This window comes from Oncorhynchus mykiss, chromosome 27, assembly GCF_057628025.1.
Source record: "Oncorhynchus mykiss isolate SJ-2025 chromosome 27, ASM5762802v1, whole genome shotgun sequence".
Lineage (NCBI taxonomy): Eukaryota > Metazoa > Chordata > Actinopteri > Salmoniformes > Salmonidae > Oncorhynchus > Oncorhynchus mykiss.
Genome location: NC_143048.1, coordinates 38,390,001 through 38,407,213, shown reverse-complemented (window position 1 = coordinate 38,407,213; position 17,213 = coordinate 38,390,001). Strand labels below are relative to the sequence as shown.

The following is a 17,213-nucleotide window of genomic DNA, read 5'->3' as shown; positions in this document are numbered from 1 at the left end:
TAGTAAAGCCATTTACAAACTATAGCACCCAATCAGAAGAAAAATGCAATGCCCTGTTCATTGGCTGATTTACTCCCAACACATAGGAATCGCCTACTTTAAAATGGTGGAAGCCCTCAATGGCAATGTCCATGCTAAAACAGGTTATTTCCAAGTTGAGTTCTCTATCGATCCAGTATCCTTGCACATTGTAAATACAGTACTGGAACTGACCCTGTAAATACTACGCTTACTTACTTTATCTAGATCTTCTTATTTCTTATTTTTATTTTTATATCTTGTGTGTTTTTGTTCTACCTTGTTATTTGTTTGTATCACATTGTTATTGATTACTGCATTGTGGGGGTTGCAAGAAAAGGCATTTCGCTGTACTTGTGCATGTGACATTTAAAACTTGAAACTGAAACTATGCATCTCTATGGATGTGCACGTAAACACACACACTCTTCCTCTGTCCCTCTGTATTACCATGGGTGTGTTGTCGTCAGGTAGTGAACGGGGTGTGTAGGTGAACTCAGCGAATAAGGGATGAATCTCTTCCACTGGCTCCAGCCCAGTTACCAACAGCTGGGTCACCTCCTCTGCTGACACCTACACGCACGCACACACACACGCCCACACACACACACGCCCACACGCCCACACACACACACACACACACACACACACACACACACACACACACACACACACACACACACACACACACACACACACACACACACACACACACAATCACATTACTGCTGCACTGGATGTGTGTGTGTGTGTGTGTGTGTGTGTGCTGTGTGGGTTAGTATGTGTGTTTCACCTTCATGTGGTACATCATCATCTCGTTGGCCAGGTGGGATCTGAACTGAGCCTCATGGACCTTCTTATACAGAAGAGACTGAACACACAGGAGAGACCAGTCAGTCAACCACAACCACATCATTACACATGAGAGACCAGTCAGTCAACCACAACCACATCATTACACAGGAGATACCAGTCAGTCAACCACAACCACATCATTACACAGGAGAGACCAGTCAGTCAACCACATTATTACACAGGAGAGACCAGTCAGTCAACCACAACCACATCATTACACAGGAGAGACCAGTCAGTCAACCACATTATTACACAGGAGAGACCACTCAGTCAACCACATCATTACACAGGAGAGACCAGTCAGTCAACCACAACCACATCATTACACAGGAGAGACCAGTCAGTCAACCACAACCACATCATTACACAGGAGAGACCAGTCAGTCAACCACAACCACATCAGTACACAGGAGAGACAACTCAGTCAACCACATTATTATATAGGAGAGACCACTCAGTCAACCACATTATTACACAGGAGAGACCACTCAGTCAACCACATCATTACACAGGAGAGACCAGTTAGTCAACCAGAACCACATCATTACACAGGAGAGACCAGTCAGTCAACCAGAACCACATCATTACACAGGAGAGACCAGTCAGTCAACCACAACCACATCAGTACACAGGAGAAACCAGTCAGTCAACGACATTATTACACAGGAGAGACCAGTCAGTCAACCACAACTACATCAGTACACAGGAGAAACCAGTCAGTCAACCACATTGTTACACAGGAGAAACCAGTCAGTCAACCACATTATTACACAGGAGAGACCACTCAGTCAACCACATTATTACACAGGAGAGACCACTCAGTCAACCACATTATTACACAGGAGAGACCACTCAGTCAACCACATTATTATACAGGAGAGACCACTCAGTCAACCACATTATCACACAGGAGAGACCACTCAGTCAACCACATTATTACACAGGAGAGACCAGTCAGTCAATCACATTATTACACAGGAGAGACCACTCAGTCAACCACATCTTTACACAGGAGAGACCAGTTAGTCAACCAGAACCACATCATTACACAGGAGAGACCAGTCAGTCAACCACAACCACATCATTACACAGGCGAGACAACTCAGTCAACCACATTATTATATAGGAGAGACCACTCAGTCAACCACATTATTACAAAGGAGAGACCACTCAGTCAACCACATCATTACACAGGAGAGACCAGTTAGTCAACCAGAACCACATCATTACACAGGAGAGACCAGTCAGTCAACCAGAACCACATCATTACACAGGAGAGACCCATCAGTCAACCACATTATTATACAGGAGGGACTAGTCAGTCAACCACATTATTACACAGGAGAGACCACTCAGTCAACCACATTATTATACAGGAGGGACTAGTCAGTCAACCACATTATTACACAGGAGAGACCAGTCAGTCAACCACATTATTATACAGGAGGGACCAGTCAGTCAACCACATTATTACACAGGAGAGACCAGTCAGTCAACCACATTATTATACAGGAGAGACCAGTCAGTCAACCACATTATTATACAGGAGGGACTAGTCAGTCAACCACATTATTACACAGGAGAGACCAGTCAGTCAACCACATTATTATACAGGAGAGACCAGTCAGTCAACCACATTATTATACAGGAGGGACCAGTCAGTCAACCACATTATTATACAGGAGAGACCAGTCAGTCAACCACATTATCACACAGGAGAGACCACTCAGTCAACCACATTATTACACAGGAGAGACCAGTCAGTCAACCACATCATTACACAGGAGAGACCAGTTAGTCAACCAGAACCACATCATTACACAGGAGAGACCAGTCAGTCAACCACAACCACATCAGTACACAGGAGAGACCAGTCAGTCAACCACAACCACATCATTACACAGGAGAGACCAGTCAGTCAACCACATCAGTACACAGGAGAGACCACTCAGTCAACCACATTATTACACAGGAGAGACCAGTCAGTCAACCACAACCACATCAGTACACAGGAGAGACCACTCAGTCAACCACATTATTACACAGGAGAGACCAGTCAGTCAACCACATCATTACACAGGAGAGACCAGTTAGTCAACCACAACCACATCATTACACAGGAGAGACCAGTTAGTCAACCACAACCACATCATTATACAGGAGAGACCAGTCAGTCAACCACATTATTACACAGGAGAGACCAGTCAGTCAACCACAACCACATCATTATACAGGAGAGACCAGTTAGTCAACCACATTATTATACAGGAGAGACCAGTAAGTCAACCACATCATTACACAGGAGAGACCAGTCAGTCAACCACATCATTACACAGGAGAGACCAGTCAGTCAACCACAACCACATTATTACACAGGAGAGACCCATCAGTCAACCACATTATTATACAGGAGGGACTAGTCAGTCAACCACATTATTACACAGGAGAGACCACTCAGTCAACCACATTATTATACAGGAGGGACTAGTCAGTCAACCACATTATTACACAGGAGAGACCAGTCAGTCAACCACATTATTATACAGGAGGGACCAGTCAGTCAACCACATTATTACACAGGAGAGACCAGTCAGTCAACCACATTATTATACAGGAGAGACCAGTCAGTCAACCACATTATTATACAGGAGGGACTAGTCAGTCAACCACATTATTACACAGGAGAGACCAGTCAGTCAACCACATTATTATACAGGAGAGACCAGTCAGTCAACCACATTATTATACAGGAGGGACTAGTCAGTCAACCACATTATTACACAGGAGAGACCAGTCAGTCAACCACATTATTACACAGGAGAGACCAGTCAGTCAACCACATTATTATACAGGAGGGACCAGTCAGTCAACCACATTATTATACAGGAGAGACCAGTCAGTCAACCACATTATTATACAGGAGAGACCAGTCAGTCAACCACATTATTATACAGGAGGGACTAGTCAGTCAACCACATTATTACACAGGAGAAACTAAACACAAACGAGAGACCAGTCAGTCAACGACAACTAAATACACACCACAGCAACAGGGCCCTAACATCCTACTGTATCTTATCCTACTCCTTAAAACACATTTTGTGACTCAGTCATGACTAGAGTGTCAGAGGTCAGCGGTTATTATGTCTCTTTAGATGGTCTGTCTGACTCACGTGTGCGATGCTGATTCCACAGTAGATGGAGAAAGCAGTGGCCAGGTCCTCATCGAAGCGGTTAAACCATGGTCCATTAGTCTTATTGACCAACTCAGCCACCCCAATAACCTCTGAGAGAGAGAGAGAGAGAGAGAGAGAGAGAGAAAGAGAGAGAGAAAGAGAGAGAGAGAGAGAGAGACAAAGAGAGGAAGAGCATGAGAAAGAGAGAGAGAAAGAAAGAGAGCAACCAGTGAAGAACAAACACCATTGTAAATACGACCCAAATTTATGTTTATTTATTTTCCCTTTTGTAGTTAATATGACGTAAAATATATTTCGGAACTTCTAAAAGTGTAATTTAGACCTGTTAATTTTGTATTTTTAATTCACTTTTGTTTATTATCTATTTCACTTGCTTTGGCAATGTAAACATACACTACCGTTCAAAAGTTTGGGGTCACTTAGAAATGTCCTTGTTTTTTAATTTTTTGTCCATTAAAATAACATCAAATTGATCAGAAATACAGTATAGACATTGTTAATGTTGTAAATGACTACTGTAGCTGGAAACTGTACATTATTTATGGAATATCTAATATCTCAGAGGCCCATTATCAGCAACCATCACTCCTGTGTTCCAATGGCACGTTGTGTTAGCTAATCCAAATTTATAATTTTAAAAGGCTAATTGATCATTAGAAAACGCTTTTGCAAATATGTTAGCACAGCTGAAAAATGTTGTTCTGATTAAAGAAGCAATACAACTGGCCTTCTTTAGACTAGTTGAGTATCTGGAGCATCAGCATTTGTGGGTTTGATTACAGGCTCAAAATGTCCAGAAACAAAGAACATTCTTGTTCAGAGAAATTAAGGCTATTCCATGTGAGAAATTGCCAATAAATTGAAGATCTGGTATAAACTGAGTACTACTCCCTTCACAGAACAAACTAGCTCTAACCAGAATAGAAAGAGGAGTGGGAGGCTCCGGTGCACAACTGAGCAAGAGGACAAGTACATTAGGATGTTTAGTTTGAGAAACAGACGCCTCGCCTCACAAGTCTTCAACTGGCAGCTTCATTAAATAGTACCCACAAAACACAAGTCTCAACATCAACAGTGAAGAGGCGACTCCGGGATCCTTCTAGGCAGAAGGCCAGCAGTGTCCAGTGTCTGTGTTCTTTTGCCCATCTTAATCTTTTCTTTTATTGGCCAGTCTGAAATATGGCTTTTTCTTTGCAACTCTGCCTAGAAGGCCAGCATCCCGGAGTCGCCTCTTCACTGTTGACGTTGAGACTTGTGTTTTGCGGGTACTATTTAATGAAGCTGCCAGATTAGGACTTGTGAGGCGTCTGTTTCTCAATTTCTCAGATGGAATATTCTTCATTTCTCAGAACAAGAATAGACTGACGAGTTTCAGAAGAAAGTTCTTTGTTTCTGGCCATTCTGAGCATTATCATTAACAATGTCTACACTGTATTTCTGATCAATTTGATGTTATTTTAATGGACAAAAAGGTAATTTCAAAGTGACCCCAAACTTTTGAACGGGAGTGTATGTTTCCAATGACAATAAAGCCCCTTGAATTGAAATGGAAATGTAATTGTGAGAGAGAGAAAGAGAGAAAGATGAGAGATGGAGCAGCATAGAGGTAGAGAGCAGCTCCTCACTCCAGGAGCTGTCCTGTGTATCGAATTGTTTATTCCAGTGTAGTGTCAGTTCAGTTGTTTACTCCAGTGGAGTGTTAGTTCAGTTGTTAACTATAGTGTAGTGTTAGTTCAGTTGTTAACTATAGTATAGTGTTAGTTTAGTTGTTTACTCCAGTGTAGTGTTAGTTCAGGTGTTTACTCCAGTGTAGTGTTAATTCAGTTGTTTACTCCAGTGTAGTGTAAATTCAGTTGTTTACTCCAGTGTAGTGTTAGTTCAGTTGTTTACTCCAGTGTAGTGTAAATTCAGTTATTTACTCCAGTGTAGTGTTAGTTCAGGTGTTTACTCCAGTGTAGTGTTAATTTAGTTGTTTACTCCAGTGTAGTGTAAATTCAGTTGTTTACTTCAGTGTAGTGTAAATTCAGTTGTTTACTCCAGTGTAGTGTTAGTTCAGTTGTTTACTCCAGTGTAGTGTAAATTCAGTTGTTTACTCCAGTGTAGTGTTAGTTCAGTTGTTTACTCCAGTGTAGTGTAAATTCAGTTGTTTACTCCAGTGTAGTGTTAGTTCAGTTGTTTACTCCAGTGTAGTGTAAATTCAGTTGTTTACTCCAGTGTAGTGTTAGTTCAGGTGTTTACTCCAGTGTAGTGTTAATTCAGTTGTTTACTCCAGTGTAGTGTAAATTCAGTTGTTTACTTCAGTGTAGTGTAAATTCAGTTGTTTACTCCAGTGTAGTGTTAGTTCAGTTGTTTACTCCAGTGTAGTGTAAATTCAGTTGTTTACTCCAGTGTAGTGTTAATTCAGTTGTTTACTCCAGTGTAGTGTAAATTCAGTTGTTTACTCCAGTGTAGTGTTAGTTTAGTTGTTTACTCCAGTGTAGTGTAAATTCAGTTGTTTACTTCAGTGTAGTGTAAATTCAGTTGTTTACTCCAGTGTAGTGTTAGTTCAGTTGTTTACTCCAGTGTAGTGTAAATTCAGTTGTTTACTCCAGTGTAGTGTTAATTCAGTTGTTTACTCCAGTGTAGTGTTAATTCAGTTGTTTACTCCAGTGTAGTGTTAGTTTAGTTGTTTACTCCAGTGTAGTGTTAATTCAGTTGTTTACTCCAGTGTAGTGTTAGTTCAGTTCTTTACTCCAGTGTAGTGTTAATTCAGTTGTTTACTCCAGTGTAGTGTTAGTTCAGTTCTATCCTCCAGTGTAGTGTTAATTCAGTTGTTTACTCCAGTGTAGTGTTAGTTCAGTTGTTTACTCCAGTGTAGTGTTAGTTTAGTTGTTTACTCCAGTGTAGTGTTAATTCAGTTGTTTACTCCAGTGTAGTGTAAATTCAGTTGTTTACTCCAGTGTAGTGTTAATTCAGTTGTTTACTCCAGTGTAGTGTTAATTCAGTTGTTTACTCCAGTGTAGTGTTAATTCAGTTGTTTACTCCAGTGTATTGTAATTCAGTTGTTTACTCCAGTGTAGTGTTAATTCAGTTGTTTACTCCAGTGTAGTGTTAATTCAGTTGTTTACTCCAGTGTAGTGTTAATTCAGTTGTTTACTCCAGTGTAGTGTTAATTCAGTTGTTTACTCCAGTGTAGTGTTAATTCAGTTGTTTACTCCAGTGTAGTGTTAGTTCAGTTGTTTACTCCAGTGTAGTGTTAATTCAGTTGTTTACTCCAGTGTAGTGTTAGTTCAGTTGTTTACTCCAGTGTAGTGTTAGTTCAGTTGTCACCGTTGTTCTCGTCCTTGATGGGGAAGCAGAGGATGTTCCGTGTTCTAAACCCGGTGCTGTCGTCCACTCCTCGGTAGAACAGAGGGTGGGAGTACGCATCCTTAATGTTCAGGATCTGCCCAGTCATAGCTACATGACCCGCTATACCCTGGTCTGCAGGGATACGGAACTCCTTCTACGCACGCACGCACGCACGCACGCACGCACAAAAGCAAGCACGCACGCACGCACACACACACACACACACACACACACACAGAGACCATCTTAAAAATCTTAGTCTTAGTCTTCATCATCATCATAATCATCAATATCAAACAGAAAAGTTCTAGATGTGTGTTTTACCTCATCATCACTGACCACGCCCCCATCAAAAACCTTGGCAACCAGCTCATGGCTGACTTGATCCAGTAGGAACACAGAGCAACTACAGAGAAATGACAGGGGGAGAGAGAAAGAAAGAGAGAGATAAATCATATCAAAATAAAATGTTATTAGTAACATACAACGGGTATACTGTAGATTTGACCGTGAAATGTTTGCTGACAAGCCCTTCCCAACGATGCAGAGTTAAATAATAATAATGAAAAGAAAAATATTAACATGGAGCTACAGTACTGATTATAGAGGAAGTACCAGATCAATGTGGAGATATATACAGGGAGTACCAGATCAATGTGGAGATATATACAGGGAGTACCAGATCAATGTGGAGATATATACAGGGAGTACCAGATCAATGTGGATCTATTTACAGGGAGTACCAGATCAATGTGGAGATATATACAGGAAGTACCAGATCAATGTGGAGATATATACAGGAAGTACCAGATCAATGTGGAGATATATACAGGGAGTACCAGATCAATGTGGAGATATATACAGGGAGTACCAGTACCAGATCAATGTGGAGATATATACAGGGAGTACCAGATCAATGTGGAGATATATACAGGGAGTACCAGATCAATGTGGAGATAGATACAGGGAGTACCAGTACCAGATCAATGTGGAGATATATACAGGGAGTACCAGATCAATGTGGAGATATATACAGGAAGTACCAGTACCAGATCAATGTGGAGATATATACAGGGAGTACCAGATCAATGTGGAGATATATACAGGGAGTACCAGATCAATGTGGAGATATATACAGGGAGTACCAGATCAATGTGGAGATATATACAGGGAGTACCAGTACCAGATCAATGTGGAGATATATACAGGGAGTACCAGATCAATGTGGAGATATATACAGGGAGTGCCAGTACCAGATCAATGTGGAGCTATATACAGGGAGTACCAGATCAATGTGGAGATATATACAGGGAGTACCAGATCAATGTGGAGATATATACAGGGAGTACCAGTACCAGATCAATGTGGAGCTATATACAGGGAGTACCAGATCAATGTGGAGATATATACAGGGAGTACCAGATCAATGTGGAGATATATACAGGGAGTACCAGATCAATGTGGAGATATATACAGGGAGTACCAGTACCAGATCAATGTGGAACTATATACAGGGAGTACCAGATCAATGTGGAGATATATACAGGGAGTACCAGATCAATGTGGAGATATATACAGGGAGTACCAGAACAATGTGGAGATATATACAGGGAGTACCAGATCAATGTGGAGATATATACAGGAAGTACCAGTACCAGATCAATGTGGAGATATATACAGGGAGTACCAGATCAATGTGGAGATATATACAGGGAGTACCAGATCAATGTGGCGATATATACAGGAAGTACCAGTACCAGATCAATGTGGAGATATATACAGGGAGTACCAGTACCAGATCAATGTGGAGATATATACAGGGAGTACCAGATCAATGTGGAGATATATACAGGGAGTACCAGATCAATGTGGAGATATATACAGGAAGTACCAGTACCAGATCAATGTGGAGATATATACAGGAAGTACCAGTACCAGATCAATGTGGAGATATATACAGGAAGCACCAGTACCAGATCAATGTGGAAATATATACAGGGAGTACCAGTACCAGATCAATGTGGAGATATAAACAGGAAGTACCAGTACCAGATCAATGTGGAGATATATACAAGAAGTACCAGATCAATGTGGAGCTATATACAGGGAGTACCAGTACCAGATCAATGTGGAGATATATACAGGAAGTACCAGTACCAGATCAATGTGGAGCTATATACAGGGAGTACCAGTACCAGATCAATGTGGAGCTATATACAGGGAGTACCAGTACAGAATCAATGTGGAGCTATATACAGGAAGTACCAGATCAATGTGGAGATATATACAGGGAGTACCAGATCAATGTGGAGATATATACAGGGAGTACCAGATCAATGTGGAGATATATACAGGGAGTACCAGATCAATGTGGAGATATATACAGGGAGTACCAGTACCAGATCAATGTGGAACTATATACAGGGAGTACCAGATCAATGTGGAGATATATACAGGGAGTACCAGATCAATGTGGAGATATATACAGGGAGTACCAGAACAATGTGGAGATATATACAGGGAGTACCAGATCAATGTGGAGATATATACAGGAAGTACCAGTACCAGATCAATGTGGAGATATATACAGGGAGTACCAGATCAATGTGGAGATATATACAGGGAGTACCAGATCAATGTGGCGATATATACAGGAAGTACCAGTACCAGATCAATGTGGAGATATATACAGGGAGTACCAGTACCAGATCAATGTGGAGATATATACAGGGAGTACCAGATCAATGTGGAGATATATACAGGGAGTACCAGATCAATGTGGAGATATATACAGGAAGTACCAGTACCAGATCAATGTGGAGATATATACAGGAAGTACCAGTACCAGATCAATGTGGAGATATATACAGGAAGCACCAGTACCAGATCAATGTGGAAATATATACAGGGAGTACCAGTACCAGATCAATGTGGAGATATAAACAGGAAGTACCAGTACCAGATCAATGTGGAGATATATACAAGAAGTACCAGATCAATGTGGAGCTATATACAGGGAGTACCAGTACCAGATCAATGTGGAGATATATACAGGAAGTACCAGTACCAGATCAATGTGGAGCTATATACAGGGAGTACCAGTACCAGATCAATGTGGAGCTATATACAGGGAGTACCAGTACAGAATCAATGTGGAGCTATATACAGGAAGTACCAGATCAATGTGGAGATATATACAGGGAGTACCAGATCAATGTGGAGATATATACAGGGAGTACCAGATCAATGTGGAGATATATACAGGGAGTACCAGATCAATGTGGAGATATATACAGGGAGTACCAGTACCAGATCAATGTGGAACTATATACAGGGAGTACCAGATCAATGTGGAGATATATACAGGGAGTACCAGATCAATGTGGAGATATATACAGGGAGTACCAGAACAATGTGGAGATATATACAGGGAGTACCAGATCAATGTGGAGATATATACAGGAAGTACCAGTACCAGATCAATGTGGAGATATATACAGGGAGTACCAGATCAATGTGGAGATATATACAGGGAGTACCAGATCAATGTGGCGATATATACAGGAAGTACCAGTACCAGATCAATGTGGAGATATATACAGGGAGTACCAGTACCAGATCAATGTGGAGATATATACAGGGAGTACCAGATCAATGTGGAGATATATACAGGGAGTACCAGATCAATGTGGAGATATATACAGGAAGTACCAGTACCAGATCAATGTGGAGATATATACAGGAAGTACCAGTACCAGATCAATGTGGAGATATATACAGGAAGTACCAGTACCAGATCAATGTGGAGATATATACAGGAAGCACCAGTACCAGATCAATGTGGAAATATATACAGGGAGTACCAGTACCAGATCAATGTGGAGATATAAACAGGAAGTACCAGTACCAGATCAATGTGGAGATATATACAAGAAGTACCAGATCAATGTGGAGCTATATACAGGGAGTACCAGTACCAGATCAATGTGGAGATATATACAGGAAGTACCAGTACCAGATCAATGTGGAGCTATATACAGGGAGTACCAGTACCAGATCAATGTGGAGCTATATACAGGGAGTACCAGTACAGAATCAATGTGGAGCTATATACAGGAAGTACCAGTACCAAATCAATGTGGAGATATATACAGGAAGTACCAGTACCAGATCAATGTGGAGATATATACAGGAAGCACCAGTACCAGATCAATGTGGAAATATATACAGGGAGTACCAGTACCAGATCAATGTGGAGATATAAACAGGAAGTACCAGTACCAGATCAATGTGGAGATATATACAAGAAGTACCAGATCAATGTGGAGCTATATACAGGGAGTACCAGTACCAGATCAATGTGGAGATATATACAGGAAGTACCAGTACCAGATCAATGTGGAGCTATATACAGGGAGTACCAGTACCAGATCAATGTGGAGCTATATACAGGGAGTACCAGTACAGAATCAATGTGGAGCTATATACAGGAAGTACCAGATCAATGTGGAGATATATACAGGGAGTACCAGATCAATGTGGAGATATATACAGGGAGTACCAGATCAATGTGGAGATATATACAGGGAGTACCAGATCAATGTGGAGATATATACAGGGAGTACCAGTACCAGATCAATGTGGAACTATATACAGGGAGTACCAGATCAATGTGGAGATATATACAGGGAGTACCAGATCAATGTGGAGATATATACAGGGAGTACCAGAACAATGTGGAGATATATACAGGGAGTACCAGATCAATGTGGAGATATATACAGGAAGTACCAGTACCAGATCAATGTGGAGATATATACAGGGAGTACCAGATCAATGTGGAGATATATACAGGGAGTACCAGATCAATGTGGCGATATATACAGGAAGTACCAGTACCAGATCAATGTGGAGATATATACAGGGAGTACCAGTACCAGATCAATGTGGAGATATATACAGGGAGTACCAGATCAATGTGGAGATATATACAGGGAGTACCAGATCAATGTGGAGATATATACAGGAAGTACCAGTACCAGATCAATGTGGAGATATATACAGGAAGTACCAGTACCAGATCAATGTGGAGATATATACAGGAAGTACCAGTACCAGATCAATGTGGAGATATATACAGGAAGCACCAGTACCAGATCAATGTGGAAATATATACAGGGAGTACCAGTACCAGATCAATGTGGAGATATAAACAGGAAGTACCAGTACCAGATCAATGTGGAGATATATACAAGAAGTACCAGATCAATGTGGAGCTATATACAGGGAGTACCAGTACCAGATCAATGTGGAGATATATACAGGAAGTACCAGTACCAGATCAATGTGGAGCTATATACAGGGAGTACCAGTACCAGATCAATGTGGAGCTATATACAGGGAGTACCAGTACAGAATCAATGTGGAGCTATATACAGGAAGTACCAGTACCAAATCAATGTGGAGCTATGTACAGGGATTACCAGATCAATGTGGAGCTATATACAGGGAGTACCAGATCAATGTAGAGCTATATACAGGGAGTACCAGATCAATGTGGAGCTATATACAGGGAGTACCATATCAATGTAGAGCTATATACAGGGAGTACCAGATCAATGTAGAGCTATATACAGGGAGTACCAGATCAATGTAGAGCTATATACAAGGAGTACCAGATCAATGTGGAGCTATAGACAGGGAGTACCAGTACCAGATCAATGTGGAGATAGATACAGGGAGTACCAGTACCAGATCAATGTGGAGATATATACAGGGAGAACCAGATCAATGTAGAGCTATATACAGGGAGTACCAGATCAATGTAGAGCTATATACAGGGAGTACCAGATCAATGTGGAGCTATATACAGGGAGTACCAGATCAATGTGGAGCTATAGACAGGGAGTACCAGTACCAGATCAATGTGGAGATAGATACAGGGAGTACCAGTACCAGATCAATGTGGAGATATATACAGGGAGAACCAGATCAATGTAGAGCTATAGACAGGGAGTACCAGTACCAGATCAATGTGGAGATATATACAGGGCGAACCAGATCAATGTGGAGCTATATACAAATAGTACCAGATACAGTTCCTTGCGAAAGTATTCGGCCCCCTTGAACTTTGCGACCTTTTGCCACATTTCAGGCTTCAAACATAAAGATATAAAACTGTATTTTTTTGTGAAGAATCAACAACAAGTGGGACACAATCATGAAGTGGAACGACATTTATTAGATATTTCAAACTTTTTTAACAAATCAAAAACTGAAAAATTGGGCGTGCAAAATTATTCAGCCCCCTTAAGTTAATACTTTGTAACGCCACCTTTTGCTGCGATTACAGCTGTAAGTCGCTTGGGGTATGTCTCTATCAGTTTTGCACATCGAGAGACTGAACTTTTTTCCCATTCCTCCTTGCAAAACAGCTCGAGCTCAGTGAGGTTGGATGGACAGTACCAGTACCAGATCAATGTGGAGCTATATACAGGGAGTACCAGTACAGAATCAATGTGGAGCTATATACAGGAAGTACCAGTACCAAATCAATGTGGAGCTATGTACAGGGATTACCAGATCAATGTGGAGCTATATACAGGGAGTACCAGATCAATGTAGAGCTATATACAGGGAGTACCAGATCAATGTGGAGCTATATACAGGGAGTACCATATCAATGTAGAGCTATATACAGGGAGTACCAGATCAATGTAGAGCTATATACAAGGAGTACCAGATCAATGTAGAGCTATATACAGGGAGTACCAGATCAATGTGGAGCTATATACAGGGAGTACCAGATCAATGTGGAGCTATATACAGGGAGTACCAGATCAATGTGGAGCTATAGACAGGGAGTACCAGTACCAGATCAATGTGGAGATAGATACAGGGAGTACCAGTACCAGATCAATGTGGAGATATATACAGGGAGAACCAGATCAATGTAGAGCTATAGACAGGGAGTACCAGTACCAGATCAATGTGGAGATATATACAGGGCGAACCAGATCAATGTGGAGCTATATACAAATAGTACCAGATACAGTTCCTTGCGAAAGTATTCGGCCCCCTTGAACTTTGCGACCTTTTGCCACATTTCAGGCTTCAAACATAAAGATATAAAACTGTATTTTTTTGTGAAGAATCAACAACAAGTGGGACACAATCATGAAGTGGAACGACATTTATTAGATATTTCAAACTTTTTTAACAAATCAAAAACTGAAAAATTGGGCGTGCAAAATTATTCAGCCCCCTTAAGTTAATACTTTGTAACGCCACCTTTTGCTGCGATTACAGCTGTAAGTCGCTTGGGGTATGTCTCTATCAGTTTTGCACATCGAGAGACTGAACTTTTTTCCCATTCCTCCTTGCAAAACAGCTCGAGCTCAGTGAGGTTGGATGGAGAGCATTTGTGAACAGCAGTTTTCAGTTCTTTCCACAGATTCTCGATTGGATTCAGGTCTGAACTTTGACTTGGCCATTCTAACACCTGGATATGTTTATTTTTGAACCATTCCATTGTAGATTTTGCATTATGTTTTGGATCATTGTCTTGTTGGAAGACAAATCTCCGTCCCAGTCTCAGGTCTTTTGCAGACTCCATCAGGTTTTCTTCCAGAATGGTCCTGTATTTGGCTCCATCCATCTTCCCATCAATTTTAACCATCTTCCCTGTCCCTGCTGAAGAAAAGCAGGCCCAAACCATGATGCTGCCACCACCATGTTTGACAGTGGGGATGGTGTGTTCAGCTGTGTTGCTTTTACGCCAAACATAACGTTTTGCATTGTTGCCAAAAAGTTCAATTTTGGTTTCATCTGACCAGAGCACCTTCTTCCACATGTTTGGTGTGTCTCCCAGGTGGCTTGTGGCAAACTTTAAACAACACTTTTTATGGATATCTTTAAGAACTGGCTTTCTTCTTGCCACTCTTCCATAAAGGCCAGATTTGTGCAATATACGACTGATTGTTGTCCTATGGACAGAGTCTCCCACCTCAGCTGTAGATCTCTGCAGTTCATCCAGAGTGATCATGGGCCTCTTGGCTGCATCTCTGATCAGTCTTCTCCTTGTATGAGCTGAAAGTTTAGAGGGACGGCCAGGTCTTGGTAGATTTGCAGTGGTCTGATACTCCTTCCATTTCAAAATTATCGCTTGCACAGTGCTCCTTGGGATGTTTAAAGCTTGGGAAATCTTTTTGTATCCAAATCCGGCTTTAAACTTCTTCACAACAGTATCTCGGACCTGCCTGGTGTGTTCCTTGTTCTTCATGATGCTCTCTGCGCTTTTAACGGACCTCTGAGACTATCACAGTGCAGGTGCATTTATACGGAGACTTGATTACACACAGGTGGATTGTATTTATCATCATTAGTCATTTAGGTCAACATTGGATCATTCAGAGATCCTCACTGAACTTCTGGAGAGAGTTTGCTGCACTGAAAGTAAAGGGGCTGAATAATTTTGCACGTCTAATTTTTCAGTTTTTGATTTGTTAAAAAAGTTTGAAATATCCAATAAATGTCGTTCCACTTCATGATTGTGTCCCACTTGTTGTTGATTCTTCACAAAAAAATACAGTTTTATATCTTTATGTTTGAAGCCTGAAATGTGGCAAAAGGTCGCAAAGTTCAAGGGGGCCGAATACTTTCGCAAGGCACTGTATATTGGGAACTAAGGACAGGGAGTACCAGTACCAGATCAATGTGGAGATATATACAGGGAGTACCAGATAAATGTGGAGCTATATACAGGGAGTACCAGATCAATGTGCATCTATTTACAGGGAGTACCAGATCAATGTGGAGCTAGATACAGGAAGAACCAGTACCAGATCAATGTGGAGATATTCAGGGAGAACCATTACCAGATCAATGTGGAGATATATACAGGAAGTACCAGTACCAGATCAATGTGGAGCTATATATAGGGAGTACCAGTACCAGATCAATGTGGAGAAATATACAGGGAGGACCAGTACCAGATCAATGTGGAGATATATATAGGGAGTACCAGTACCAGATCAATGTGGAGAAATATACAGGGAGGACCAGTACCAGATCAATGTGGAGATATATACAGGGAGTACCAGTACCAGATCAATGTGGAGATATATACAGGAACTATCAGATCAATGTGGAGCTATATACAGGGAGTACCAGTACCAGATCAATGTGGAGATATATACAGGGAGTACCAGATCAATGTGAAGCTACATACAGGGATTACCAGATCAATGTGGAGATATATAGAGGGAGTACCAGATCAATGTGGAGATATATACAGGGAGTGCCAGTTCCAGATCAATGTGGAGATATTCAGGGAGAACCATTACCAGATCAATGTGGAGATAGATACAGGAATTACCATTATCAGACCAATGTGGAGATATATACAGGGAGAACCAGTTCCAGATCAATGTGGAGCTAGATACAGGAAGAACCAGTACCAGATCAATGTGGAGATATTCAGGGAGAACCATTACCAGATCAATGTGGAGATATATACAGGAAGTACTAGTACCAGATCAATGTGGAGATATATACAGGGAGTACCAGTACCAGATCAATGTGGAGATATATACAGGAACTATCAGATCAATGTGGAGCTATATACAGGGAGTACCAGTACCAGATCAATGTGGAGATATATACAGGGAGTACCAGATCAATGTGAAGCTACATACAGGGATTACCAGATGAATGTGGAGATATATAGAGGGAGTACCAGATCAATGTGGAGATATATACGGGGAGTGCCAGTACCAGATCAATGTGGAGCTATATACAGGAAGTACCCGTACC

At 41.2% G+C, this 17,213-nt stretch overlaps 1 protein-coding gene across 5 annotated transcripts in view; it reads right to left on the bottom strand.

Moving 5' to 3' along the window:
* The window catches only part of LOC110536894 (cGMP-dependent 3',5'-cyclic phosphodiesterase), a 401,529-nt gene that overhangs the window by 12,565 nt on the left and 371,751 nt on the right, over positions 1-17,213 (bottom strand). For all 5 annotated transcript variants that reach the window (XM_090223966.1, XM_090223968.1, XM_090223970.1 and 2 more), the window contains 5 exons: positions 7,725-7,806; positions 7,380-7,554; positions 4,047-4,159; positions 812-889; positions 469-591 (listed from right to left, as the gene is read on the bottom strand). In XM_090223966.1, coding sequence (XP_090080092.1) covers positions 469-591; positions 812-889; positions 4,047-4,159; positions 7,380-7,554; positions 7,725-7,806 — 571 coding nt within the window. The remainder of the gene's footprint in view (positions 1-468; positions 592-811; positions 890-4,046; positions 4,160-7,379; positions 7,555-7,724; positions 7,807-17,213) is intronic.